The 12,050-nt window shown below is 66.0% G+C and overlaps 1 protein-coding gene across 1 annotated transcript in view; it reads right to left on the bottom strand.

Annotated features, from left to right (window-relative positions):
- The window catches only part of ZFPM1 (zinc finger protein, FOG family member 1), a 64,165-nt gene that overhangs the window by 29,692 nt on the left and 22,423 nt on the right, over window positions 1-12,050 (bottom strand). Inside the window, 2 exon segments of the mRNA XM_059382838.1 lie at window positions 7,264-7,389; window positions 9,767-9,892. Of these exon segments, the coding sequence (XP_059238821.1) occupies window positions 7,264-7,389; window positions 9,767-9,892 (252 nt within the window).

Raw genomic sequence — 12,050 nt, 5'->3', positions numbered from 1 at the left:
GGGCCACTCCACAGGAGGCAGGGCCGTGGGTGGGCTCAGTCCCCACTCAAGTGCCCAATGAGGCCCTGGGGGGGGGCCTCAGTTTTCACATCTGTAAAACAGGGAGCACAGCATCTGCCGCCAAACTTCCACCGGCTTCCTCACAGGTCTCCCGTGCACCCCAAGGGGGGAGCCCTGCCCCCAGCCCTTCCTCCCCTGCAGTGCCCCCACAGGGCTTTTGCTGGGCTGAGCTCTATGGGGTGGGTTACCCAGTGCGTCTGTAGCCTGCTCCCCGAGCCGTGCGCAGTCTGTGCGCATCCCTGCCCCCCGCCCGCTCCTCCATCCCTGGCTCAGCGTCCGAGCCCCTCACTGCTGCCTCTGCCCCAGGCTGTAGCCCCAGGAGGGCAGTGGCCGGGCTGTCTGTCCAGGCCATGTCCCCGGAGTGTCTACTACACGGCAGGTGCACCACGGACAGAGGCACCAACCAGTGAGCCAACGGGACGAGCTGCGCTGGCAGGACGGTGGTCTCCGGGTCTTGCGAACACCTGCTCCCCTCACAGGAGCCGGGCCCTGGGGGACCTGCGGCCCACATGTCTGCTGGGGATGCAAATGGAAGACAGAACCAGCCAAGGGCCCATCTGGGTGCGGTAAAGAGCCACTAATCGCCATGAGGGGCTGCCCGGGGTCAAGGGGTCAGCAGCCCAGCCATGGGGGAAGCCACAACCAGCTCTGTGCCTCAAGAGTCCCCACCAGAGAGGGACAGACTGGTCTTACCGCAGATGCGCCTCTGCACATGGCCTTTCTGGGGTGCGGTGCGTGGCCTGGCCCCCCGTGCCCGCTGGGTAGTGCAAGAGTGGGCTTCCATGGGGTCCAGGCCAGTCATGGAGGACAGGCCACAGGCTCACGCATAGCCCCCACCCTCAGCCCTGGCCCAGGGGCCCCCCTGTAGGCCCTGCTCACAGAGGTGGGCAGCCCTGAGCTGTGGTGGTGGACGCAGGCCGAGGGTCCCATGGTCAGTGTGCCCCCAGGGGCCTGGGCTGGCAGAAGCGGCTGACGGCTGAACTCTGTTTCCAAGACAACCATGTATGCGAGGCAGCCCCTTGCTCTGAGCCTGCCTCCTCCCACCTCACCCCTGCACATACCCTGGCTGCAGGGGGCTCTCCCCTCCCCTGTGCCCTCTGCCCGGGGCAGCGGTGCCCCTCCCTCTCGTGGGCTGGGCACTGTGTGGGCTCGGTGAGGCGTCAACCCCCTCTGTTCCTCGGACACATGACTGCGTTGCTCCCGTATCACGTGGTCTCTGTCTCCCGGACTCGGACATCGGCTCCCCGGGTGCTGGGAGGCTGCCGGCCCCAGGCAGCATCGAACCTCCACGTGTTTGCGGAGCGAGTCAGCGAGCTCCTTCTCTTCCGACTCCTGGGCCGCGGGAACCACGCTCTCTGGGCTCCGCGGCCTGCGGCCCCACAACACACCCCGAGGGACGGAGGGACCACCCCTGGGGCCCCCAGCAGGTGCTCAGTAAGCACCTGTGCAGAAGAAACGTGGGCCGACCACAGGGGACACACAGCACCCTGGCCCCGGGCCGCCCCCATCTCCTGGAGCCTCCGTCTGCTCGGCTCAGGAGGGGTCGAGGGCCGGCGGTGTGGGTCTGGGGGCGCGCGTCCCCCGGGGCCCACGCAGCGTGGACTCCCTTCCCAGGGACGCCCAGAAGACATGGCTCCTGACCCAGCCACTGGGGCTGGTCTCTGGAGCTGCTGACCCCAGGCTGACCCTTGCCACCCGCCGTCCCCCTCGCTTGCCCCTCCCCCATCTGTTAATCTAAGACAAACAGGCCTATCGGGCCGCGGTGCCAGGCCCCACGATAACGCAAAATAGCTGAAATGATTTTTCCCACCCACACACACGGGGCCGGTGGGAGGGAACGCGCGGCCAGGCCCTATCGGTCCATCTCCCGGGCTGTCCATCAGGACAGGCTGTCCTGCCTCGCAGACCGACTGCCCGCTGCCCGATAACAAACCTTGAGGTTTGCCTCGAAACTCCGGCAAGGAGATTAGTCAGCCGAGCACGGCCCAGATAGGCAGCCTGACGCCCTTGCTCTCACCCTGGGGGCCAAGATTCCAGCAGGCTCCCCAGGACCCCCAGGGTGGGGGTGAGGCTCCACAGCTGGAACAGGAGGCAGCCATCTCCTCCGGCCCCTCACAGCACCATGCTCTGGGGGAGTCTTCTGACTCATCCGCCGCGTGGCAGAGAGCCAAACACCTCACTTAAAACCCTCCAGTCCCTCATTTTAGAACCAAGACAGAAGAGCCATGTATGGTCCCTACACTGAGCCCAGACCTTGACCCATCAGTGTCCATCCTAATGCTCCAGCCACACCCGGGTACTCAAACCTCAGGGCCTTTGCACATGCCTGCTCCGTGTCTGGACTCCCTCACCCCACTCTGGTCGGTCCTTTAGGCCTTGGCTGGGGAGGTTTCTGCTGACCTACAGTGCCATGAGGACATGGCCAGCCTTCCCGTCTCTGCCTCCAGGGCCTGAGATGCGGACAAAAAAGGTAACCCCTGATGCCAGCCGGATTTTGTTTTATAAGCAGTGGTCACCAGGAAAGAGTTCCTGGTTCCAAGGCAGTTGTGGGTCAAAGGGACCCCAGTCCTGGGGCTCTGATCACAAAGCCAGGCCTGGCCACCGAGTGTGAGTCTGACCACCCCTTCCTTCTTCACAGCCACCTGATGTCCCCAGAGCTGGTGGGGAGCCACTGGGGGCCTCCCAGGTTCACCTCCCTGCTCCCCACCTGGCAGGTGGCACCTGTGGACAGCCTAGCACTCAGCAGCCGGGCGCCCACTGCCCCAGCCGGGGTGTCTGGACCTTGGCTCCCAGACCGGCAGATCGAGAGCAGGTTCTCGCCTGCCCCGTGCCAGGCAAGCCGGCGGGGAGGGGACCCCACTCCACGAGGCTGGTTGCAGAGGACGCTCCTGGACCGCCCCTCCAGGGTCCCCACAGCTGTTCCCTTCCTCTGGTTCCCTCACGACCCAGCCAGGCAGGCTGGGGCACGCCAACTGCCATGGGACAGGGGCTCCAATGGGGGCCAGGAGGTGGATGAGGGGACCAGGGCCCATACTCAAGATGGGACCCTAGAGGCCCTCGGTCCTAACAGGGCTGGCCTGTGGGCCCAACCTGCTTTTCCTTGATGTTAAATGTGGAGACGGGGGGTGGGATGATAGCAGGAGGGCTGGGGAGGGAGTAGGGGCCGACCCCTCACAGCAGAGAGCTCCTGGCCGGCTGCCCTCCAGACATGCTTTGGGGACTGCAGATTTCAGCTCTCAGACATTTGCCTATCAGAATTTTAAGCAGCCAGCCCCTCCAGCGGACAAGGTCATTTCGGAGATAAAAACACTGAGCCCCCCGCCCCCCCGGCTCCCATCTTTCCCTCCAAGCCGCCAGCCCAGCGTCCCCCCTTTCCCCGAGCCCCACGGGGGGCCTTCCCCATGGCGGGTTGTAACCCTCCTCTGCAGCCCAGGGACCAGGCTCCCCCTCTCCCCTGCACCCTGCTCAGGCCCGGGCCTCGGCTGCACCCCGGAGCCTCCAGACTCTCCACTTGTTACCTTCTCACCCCGGGAGGCCCATGTGGGGGTCTCCCCGCTCGCCAGCATCTCCTTTCCCCACGTACCCCGTGGCCGACTCGCTGGCGTGGTTCGAGCTCACCGCACGGGGGACACGTCCCTGCACACCAACCCACGAGGGCCAAGAGGGTATTCATGGAACCCCTGGGGTGGGCTCTGTCCTGGCTGTCACCTGCCCGTTGTGGGCTGCTGTCCCGCACCTCCGAGGGCAGAGGTGACAGTGCTGGCTCAGAGCTGGGTCTCCACTCCCGCCTGGCCCCACCGACTCGAGGGGCAGTGGAGAGCATCAGGGGATGAGCCCACACGGCGGAGGGCAGCCTCTCTCTGCCTGGGGGCCACAGTGCCTTTCTGGCCCGGCAGTGGCTTCTCCCCACAGACCCCACCGACACTTTGCAGAGGACTGCAGGCTGCCCAGGCGGGCGGAGAACGCTGTGGCTGGCCCTCTGCCCGCCGTGGGGATGACCTCTCTACAGGCCCCCGGGGAGGCCACTCTTGGATCTCCCCAGCCCCAGTGCAGAGATGAGGAAACGGAAGTCCCGAGAGGTCAGGCAAACAGCCCACAGTCGCTCAGCAAAGCTGGACCCAGTCCTGGCCAGGTGTGCCCGGGGGGCCTGCTCCTGCCTCTCAGGGCGGCTACACGGAGCGGCTCCCATGGGACCAGGGATGCTCAGAACCTAAGCCGCCAGCCGCCCACGGAGCTCACAGCTCCTTCACACGAAGACACCCCCCCGAGCAGCTCCCCTTGCCCCCAGGCTGCTTTTGGAGCTCTGGGGTCAGCAGGCATCAGGAGGGGGCAGGAATGGGCCTAGGAGACTGTGGGCCCCTCACTCCAGTGCTGAAGACGCTCCGGCTCCCCTGGGGCCGCCCCTGCGCTGGGGGGTGTCAAGGCCCTTCGGGGAGGCCGCTCTCCTGCCTGGTGCCTGGGGAGCCCTGGGGGTGCTCGTGGTCATCTGCTCTAGGCCTCGACCCCCGGAACGGCAGCTACCTTGCACGTGCGTGCTAGGCTGGGGACACAGAGGCCCTGATGCCCTCTCTCTGCTGGGCTCAGTCACCCTCCCCTGGGCCTCCCTGGGTGGTAGGTCCCCCGGGGCAAAGGGGATCCCCTAGAGCCCCATGAGCCCTGGTCAGTGGATGGCATCCAGACAGCAGAGGTGGGGGCGAGCACTGGGTGCCATGCCGGGTGCGTGGTGAGCCCGGGGCTCTGTGCCATGACCAGGGCCCGCCTCCTGCACGCTGGGTGGGCAGCGGAGGCCTGGGGCCCCGTCACTCCCCCAAAGCCAGGCAGCGCATGGTGCACCGGGGTCCAAGCTAGATCCTTCATCCCAGAGAACGGGAGCTGGTGTCCCCCAGGCGGGCCTCCAGAGCCCGGTCCCCGAGCCCGGGGGTGGGTCCAGCACCTTTTCCCACTTCTGGGGACACTGAAGCGGCTGCCAGCCAGAAGCCAGACAGACTCAGGGAGGGAGGCTCACCCAGGACTGGCAGAGGGGCTCAGAGGTCAGAAAGGGGAACGGGGGGGCAGGGCTTGTGGGCAAAGGCCACGGCGGCACGCTCCTCGGCCGCGGCGGGTCACTGGGCTGGGCAGTGCCCTCAGGGACGCCGGCCTGGACAGGCCCTGCTGCCCCGTCGCTGGCACGGGCAGCCCCGCAGAGATAAGGACTCGGCGGGCCTCTCTGGCTTCCCTGGCGGCGATAAGTGGGCCTGCCTGGGCTCTGATAGGGGGCAGGCCCCACGGCGGTTGGCCACTGGCGGCTTATCGGCCCATCGCTGCCCACTGTGCAGATACTCCTATCTGCGGAGGCTGACAGGGAGCCCCCTGGCCCCACAGGGTGCACCCCAGCCCTAAACCACAGCCACCCCAGGGCCAACCCCAGCCCTGGGTTCAGTCCTCGGCCTCTCAGGGCCTCCGTGGCCCATCTATAAAGTGGGGGTGAGGATTCTAACACCGAAGGGTGGGTGAGGCCCACTGGGGCGGCGACGGAAGCCGGCGCTGACGTGGCACAGCCCCCTCCGGAGTCAGGCCTGCACCCTGGAGCCGGGTCAGCACCCCACTTGGCCACCTCCCTGCTGGGTGACCTTGGATAAGTCCCTCTGTCATGCTGGGCCCACCTCAGAGGCTGGTGTGGGGGCTGCCTGGTGCTGTTCCCCCCATGGACGCTCTCCCCGGCGGCTGTGGCCGCAGCCTATGGCTTGCCCAGCGGCCTGTCAGGGCCCCTCAGGCACAGGGGTGGTCCCTGCTCCCTGCACTGAAACACGAAGTTCCCTGATAAAGAGTAGAATGTGAAGGGTCACGGCCGGGGCAGCAGTGACCTGCCTTCTGTGGGGGCCGCCGTGTTACCTCGTCCACAGCTGGGGACACTGAGGCAAGGACCGCGGTCGGACCACAGGGTCCTCACCCGGGGCTCGTGGCACCATCCTGTGTGCGGAAAGGCCCCAGGGCAGACCCAAGCACCCAGCAGGTAGGCACGTGGCTTAGCAGTGCCTGACCAGGCCCCGAGGGCCTCAAGGACACAGGGCCCTGCGTCCCCCACCCTCGGACCAGCGGCGCCTTGGTGGAGACAGGACACGTGGCCGCCACCTATCTGCCAGGACACCTGGGTGCCCCCTGCCACCAACGGGACCCCAAGATGGCAGGGTCACAGCTGGGGGACATGACGCCCAGTCTGCGAAGGGCAGCATGCCTGCTACGCTGGGGGGGGGGGGGCAGCGGGGTCCCCAGCGCTGTCTTACCCAGGACGTGCGGCCCCGAGGCAACACCACAGCCCAGCCAGGGGGGGAAGGGCTGAGAGTGGACTCACTTTCCCCGTGACGTGGAGTCCCTGTCCTGGTTGTGGCCATCTGTGGCCCTCAGGAGAGTAATGGGCGGCCTCTGGGCCCTGGCCGTGCCCCCCCTGACCCCGCAGCAAGGCCCTGCCTGTGTGCCCCCTGCCACCACCCCGAGCCTCACCCGCACCACAGCCACATGCACAGTCCCGGGCCCGCCTGCTCCGGGCCATCTGGTACACAGCAGGCACTCAATGAATGCTTCCCGCACCTGCACTTGCCCTTGGTCCCCAGCCCTTGAGGACAAGCCCTGCCTGTGCCTGGAGACGCAGCCCTAGAAATACCCCCGACGCCACCCCACGTTCCTCAGGATTACAAAGAACAGGCACACCTGCCGTGCCCAGGTTCTCCGTTATCCGTGAAGGCACAGGCGCGGAGGACACCTCTGGTCAGAATTTTGGCTGCAAACTGGTGATCGGGCCGAAGGGGGGCAGGAAACTCCCCTCAAAGCCACGTCCCGGGCTCCAGCACCGGGCAGGTGGGGCCAACGCTGGTCTGCCACGGGGCTGCAGCCACCCGCACAGACCTGGACCCCCAGCCCAGGGGGGATGGCCCTCCAGACGCACCCCTGCAACGTCTCTCCTGCCCTTCCCCGCTGCTCTTCTTTCCCAGCCCAGGGGGGGGACGCCTCCTGGGAGCCCCCAGGACTTGTAGGCACGGCGTGGCGCCCAGCCCCATGGGCGGGCTGGACTTTGGAATGGGCCCCGACCCTGGCTCAGAGGCTTGCCCACTGGCCTCCTCAGACAGGAGGTGGGGCGTGTCCCCCACAAGCTGCCAGGACAGCAGTCTCCCCAGATTTTCAGAAGGCTGGGCCACCAGACCCCGACCGACCGTGGGTGTGCTTTACCTGGCCCACTCCAAGAGACACCGGACTCCTCCTCCAGCCTCGTGTCTGGCTCCTGCCCCTCCATCTCCTGGGGGCCTCCTGGGGGCGTGGGGGGCGGTGGTGATGGTCGGGATGGGGGGTTAGCGTCTGCAGACAGAAAGCACCATCAGGCCCCGTGGTCCCTGAGTGATGATTCACCCACCTCCCCACCCTGCCCTGTGGCTGGGAGGGAAACTGAGGCCCAAGTGGGGGACACGTGCCCAAGGTCACCCCCACACCCAGGCTGGCTTTAATGGGGGCAGACACCTCAGTTTTCTCCTGGGCCTTCAAAACCTCTCATCCCTTCATTAATTATGGCAATAATTGCTTTTCTAACTGCAGCCAATAATTAGAGTGCAGCGTGCCCTACTAGGCACACCCAGGCCAGCGGGCACACGTGTGGGCCCCAGCTCCTCGGTCTACTGTGCCAGCAGCTGGGGGCCCCTCGAGCTGGGCCCTGAACCCAATTCCAGCCCAAAGGGCATATTTGCCTTCCCTGCTGAGCCTGATAACTCCCGCAGCCCCCAATCGATGAGCTCCCATAAAAGCCCCCCCTTGGTGACGTCATGCGCCCGGCAGATTATTAATACCCAAGATAAGGGCCGTGATTAACATCAAATAAATCAATCACACAGTATAAAAGTCCTATTATTTTTGGCTATAAATCAACGTGGCTGGCGTTTGAGCTCCAGCCACGGCGCGGGAGCCGAGCGAGCCCACCCCTCCCACCGCCTTATCTCGTCCATCGCTGTGTTATCACCACGGACTGTGCCAGGTGCAACCCCGGCTGCTTTTTCCAGCTCCTTCCCGGGCCCCGCCCCCCCTGCGCGCAGCACCAGCGAGGAGCAGATCAGATAAGGGCTGGCTCCCCGGGAAAACCACCCGGTCGAAGTCCACCAGCAACAGGCACTTGCCCTTTGGCAGCTCCGGATGCCCCCGGCGGCACACAGTGCCCAACAGCAGTGATGATGGCGGGGCGATAAGGGGGCCCCTCGCGTGCTCCTGCTGCCCTGGCCGCCCAGACACAGATGTGGAAACTGAGGCTCAGGCAGGGCAGGGGCACAGGCCCCGGGGAAGGGCCGGGGGGCACGCCGGCTGCACCTCGAGCCGCCAGGAAGAGAAGGCGGGCGGCAGAGGTAACAGCAATGAACACGACGCGGCTCCCCAGCCACTGTCCCTGGGTGGGGAGCCGCGGCCCTTGCTCCCAGTGAGCCTGCTGCTGGGGAAAGGGACACTGGGGCCAGCAGGTCTCCGAGGACGAGGCTGGCTGGGCTCCGGGCCTGTGGTCATCCCAGGGGGCGGGGCACGGAGGCACTGAGACTGGGAAACGCCGGGAGCCAGTTGGGGGGGGTCCACAGTGAGCTTGGTGGGCCTGGGACCTCTGCTGGCCCCTTGCCAGTCCCCTCCTGGCTCTGCCCTGGCAGGCACGCCCCTCTCTGTGCACCCTTTCAGGCTCTGCCCAATCTCTCCTTCGCCCCACCATGCTGCCGGCCTCACTCATGGCCTTCCAAAGGGTCCAGCCTGGGACAGTATCCTTCCCATCAGACTACGGCCTGGGGGTCACTCGGGCCCGTGTGACCAGAGCCCCACGGCCCTGACTGGCGGTAAGAGCTCGGCCTCAGGCAGCAGTGGGGAGGCAGGGAGAGGCGAGTCACGCTCAGGACGGGCAGCCCCCAAGCCAAGTTTCCTCCTCAGGAAAACAAGGGTGAGGTCTGGCCTCCCCCCACGCCTCCAGCGCAGGGGGGCCTCTCCTCCTGGGGTGTCTGGGGGTACGGCTAGCTCGAGAGCCTGTCCTCACTAGGAGGCCCGCTGGGGACCTGTCCAGAGAGCAGGCTTCCCCGTGTCAGGCTGATTCACCCCTGGGTCTCTCTCCAACACCACCCCCACCCCCACCCCGGAAACTGCCACCAAGAGGGTCCAAGGAAAGGTTCCAGACATGGGATGGGCCTGGGGGAAGCAGGATTTGTAAGAGGGGCGATCACCCTGAAGCCAGGTCTGGGATGATCAGATCATTACTCGGGTGTTTACAGGCTGTGTGACCCTGGACAAGTCCCTTAACCTCTCTGGGCCTCACTCCCTCGTCTGTAAAACGGGGTAAAGGGCCATAGCAGGAGAACCTGCTATGTGCTGAGGCCTCCCTGCCCCCATCCCACAGAGGGTCAGCGGAGATTTTCTCGAGGTCACTCGAGCCCAGGACTCCCGGTCCAAGCCTGGGCTAGACCTTCCCCAACGACGCCTTTGTCTCCTCATCTGTAACCAGGGGGGGCCAGACTCCCAAGGCCCTCCCGACGCTGAGGGTGCACATGTGTCCTGCGCCCGCCCCTCCAGGCCCTGGGGGTCAGGGCCCTGCCGGCCAGCAGCCCCAGCCACGGGCCCACAGACACCAGCCGGCTCAAGGTGCGCTTCACAGGGGCGGGCGTGGGAAGGGGAGGGACTGCGCGGGCTGTGGGACCCCGGCCTCCAGCGCACCCACTGCCCGACTCACCTGGACTGGAAGGGGTCGGGGGCTCGGGCTCCGGCTCCGGCTCCGGCACTCCGGCCTCTGGCTCTGGGAGGCGGGTGCCATCCATGGCCTGAGCCTCCTCTGCAGCCTCCACGTCTCCAAGGGAACCTGCGGACACAGCCCAAAGGGAATCGTGAGGTGCTGTGGGGCGATGGCCCCTGGCCTCCAGACCCCCTCCCGGGCAGAGGGCACAGGCTCCGCCACCCCACAAGGCCAGGGGCCATGAGTGGCACCCCGAGACCCGTGTGCACCTCGCCCTGGGATCAACCCCAGTGCTGGCAACAGTTCCAACGTCCGGGGTCACCGCCGCATTCCCACCACCCCTCCACCCTGCAACCTCTCAGCCCCTTGGGCCTGAGACCCCCCCCAGACCCCCTTGGGCTGGGACCTCCCTGGGTCTCCCCTCCACTCTGCTCCAAGCTGTGGGAGCAGACGCGCCGCCCCTTCTGGTTCAGGGGGCTTCTGGGGGTCGCACGGACCACAGCCCTCACCTCACCCTCGCCAGGCCTCTCTGGGGGTTCGTGCAGCCGCAGTGCGTGTGTGCAGCCCCACAGACGGGGGTGACTCTCTCCCGGGCCCAGAGCGGGTGCCTGGAGGAGCCCCTCACACTCAGGCGCCGCGGTCTGGCAGCTTCGTGAGGGTGGGCCCCATGCGTGGCGTCCAGGAAGCGCAGGGAAAACCGGGCTTTGGGAGCCCGTGCTTGATGGGGCACAGGTGGGGGAGGGCACAGGTGCCGGCAGTTAGGCCTCTGGGACTTAAGGGCCTCAGGTCCGCAGCACCTGATTCCAATCCCATCTTCCTTCAGGGGTCCTCCACAGAGATCCCTGCGGCTGAGAAGGTGGACCGAGGGCCCAGAGACTTCGTGGGGGAGGGGGGAAGCCACACACACACCAGGGGTGTCCCTCGTGCCAGTCTGGGCAGAACCCTCCGTCCCTGAGGTCAGACCAGGGCGTCCAGGGGGGCGGACAGAGGGAACACTGGTGAGCAGGTGTCCCTCCTTAGCCTGCCCTCCGTCTCCCCAGGCCCCTTCTGGCTGTCTCTGTCTGGGCCCTGAGCCCCCGAGACCGGTGCTGGCACTGGGTCTGCCTCCCGGCCCAGTCACCTTCCCAAATTGCTCCTCCAGCCGCCTGTCCTGCCCCCCGACCCCAGTCATCAGGGCATGGCCACAGGGCAGGGTCCTGACTCACAGACACCCCCTCCCTACTCAGCCCACTCAGGAGTAGGTGGGGAGCTCTTCTGGGCCCAGGGTGCCAACCCCACAGCAGCCAGGCCCTCCTGTTGCTCAGAAACTGAGCAAGAAGAAACAGCTGGAAGTCATGACGTCTACAAATCCAGGCGTCGGGAGCTCCTGATGGGGCAGGATGGGGCTTCGGGGACAGAGGCATGCGGGACAGAAGGGCCCGCTTTTAGGGGCTGAGCTCCCCATCCCTGGAGGCGAGCAAGCAGCAGCTGACGGAGATCCGACCAGGATTCATACCTCTGTGACCTTTTGTACATCATGAACCCTGACGGGATCTGATGAAAGCCAGGGCCTTCTCCCCAGAAAACAGAGAGAGACCAAAATCTGCCCCGTTTCAACGGCTTGTCCCCAAACTCCTAGTCGTCTTCGTGGTGCCCTTCCTCACTCCCCTTCTTTGCTGTGCTCCCCGAGGGGTGAAACCTGGTGGCCCAAGCCGGGGTCCACTGCGAGCCACAGAAGTGGGCTCATGGCTGCAGTCCAGGGAGGCTATGACAGAAGGAGCAATGGAGACACGAGGCTCCAGCCTGACTTCCCCAGTCTAGCAATCTCCATGGGGCAGTGCGGTGGGCAAGCTGGTCTTCTGTTTGCCTTTCAGCTCAAACCCCTGGTCACTGGCAGACGGCGGCCAGCTCTAGTAAGGAAAAAAGAGTGTTCCCGTCAGGGCGGACGCCCTTCCTGCCTCCCGCAGACATCTGGGGCGGACACCGCTCCAGAAGGCAGAGGTGCCCGGGACATCTGGACTCTGTGGGGGACTTCCAGGCCTGCTGGGGAGACAGTCAAAGAACCACGGATGGGCCCCAAACAGGAAACAACAGATTCTAAGAGCCGTGAGGGAGGGGAGATGCCACCAGCAGAGGTCGGAGGTGACAGACCGCTGGGAATACGGCTCCGGATGGAGGGCCGCGGGACCGGACAGAGCTCCGCTTCGAGGCTGGAGAGAGGCCAGGCGAGGAGTGGACCCTCATCCCAGAGGCACCGGGGAGCCACAGAGAGCCCCAGGCAGAGGTATTTACGGGCCGTCTGGAC

The sequence above is a fragment of the Mustela nigripes genome, chromosome 17, assembly GCF_022355385.1.
Source record: "Mustela nigripes isolate SB6536 chromosome 17, MUSNIG.SB6536, whole genome shotgun sequence".
NCBI classification, from domain to species: Eukaryota; Metazoa; Chordata; class Mammalia; order Carnivora; family Mustelidae; genus Mustela; species Mustela nigripes.
Note: the sequence above shows the minus strand (reverse complement) of the source record. Positions and strands in the feature narration are given on the sequence as shown.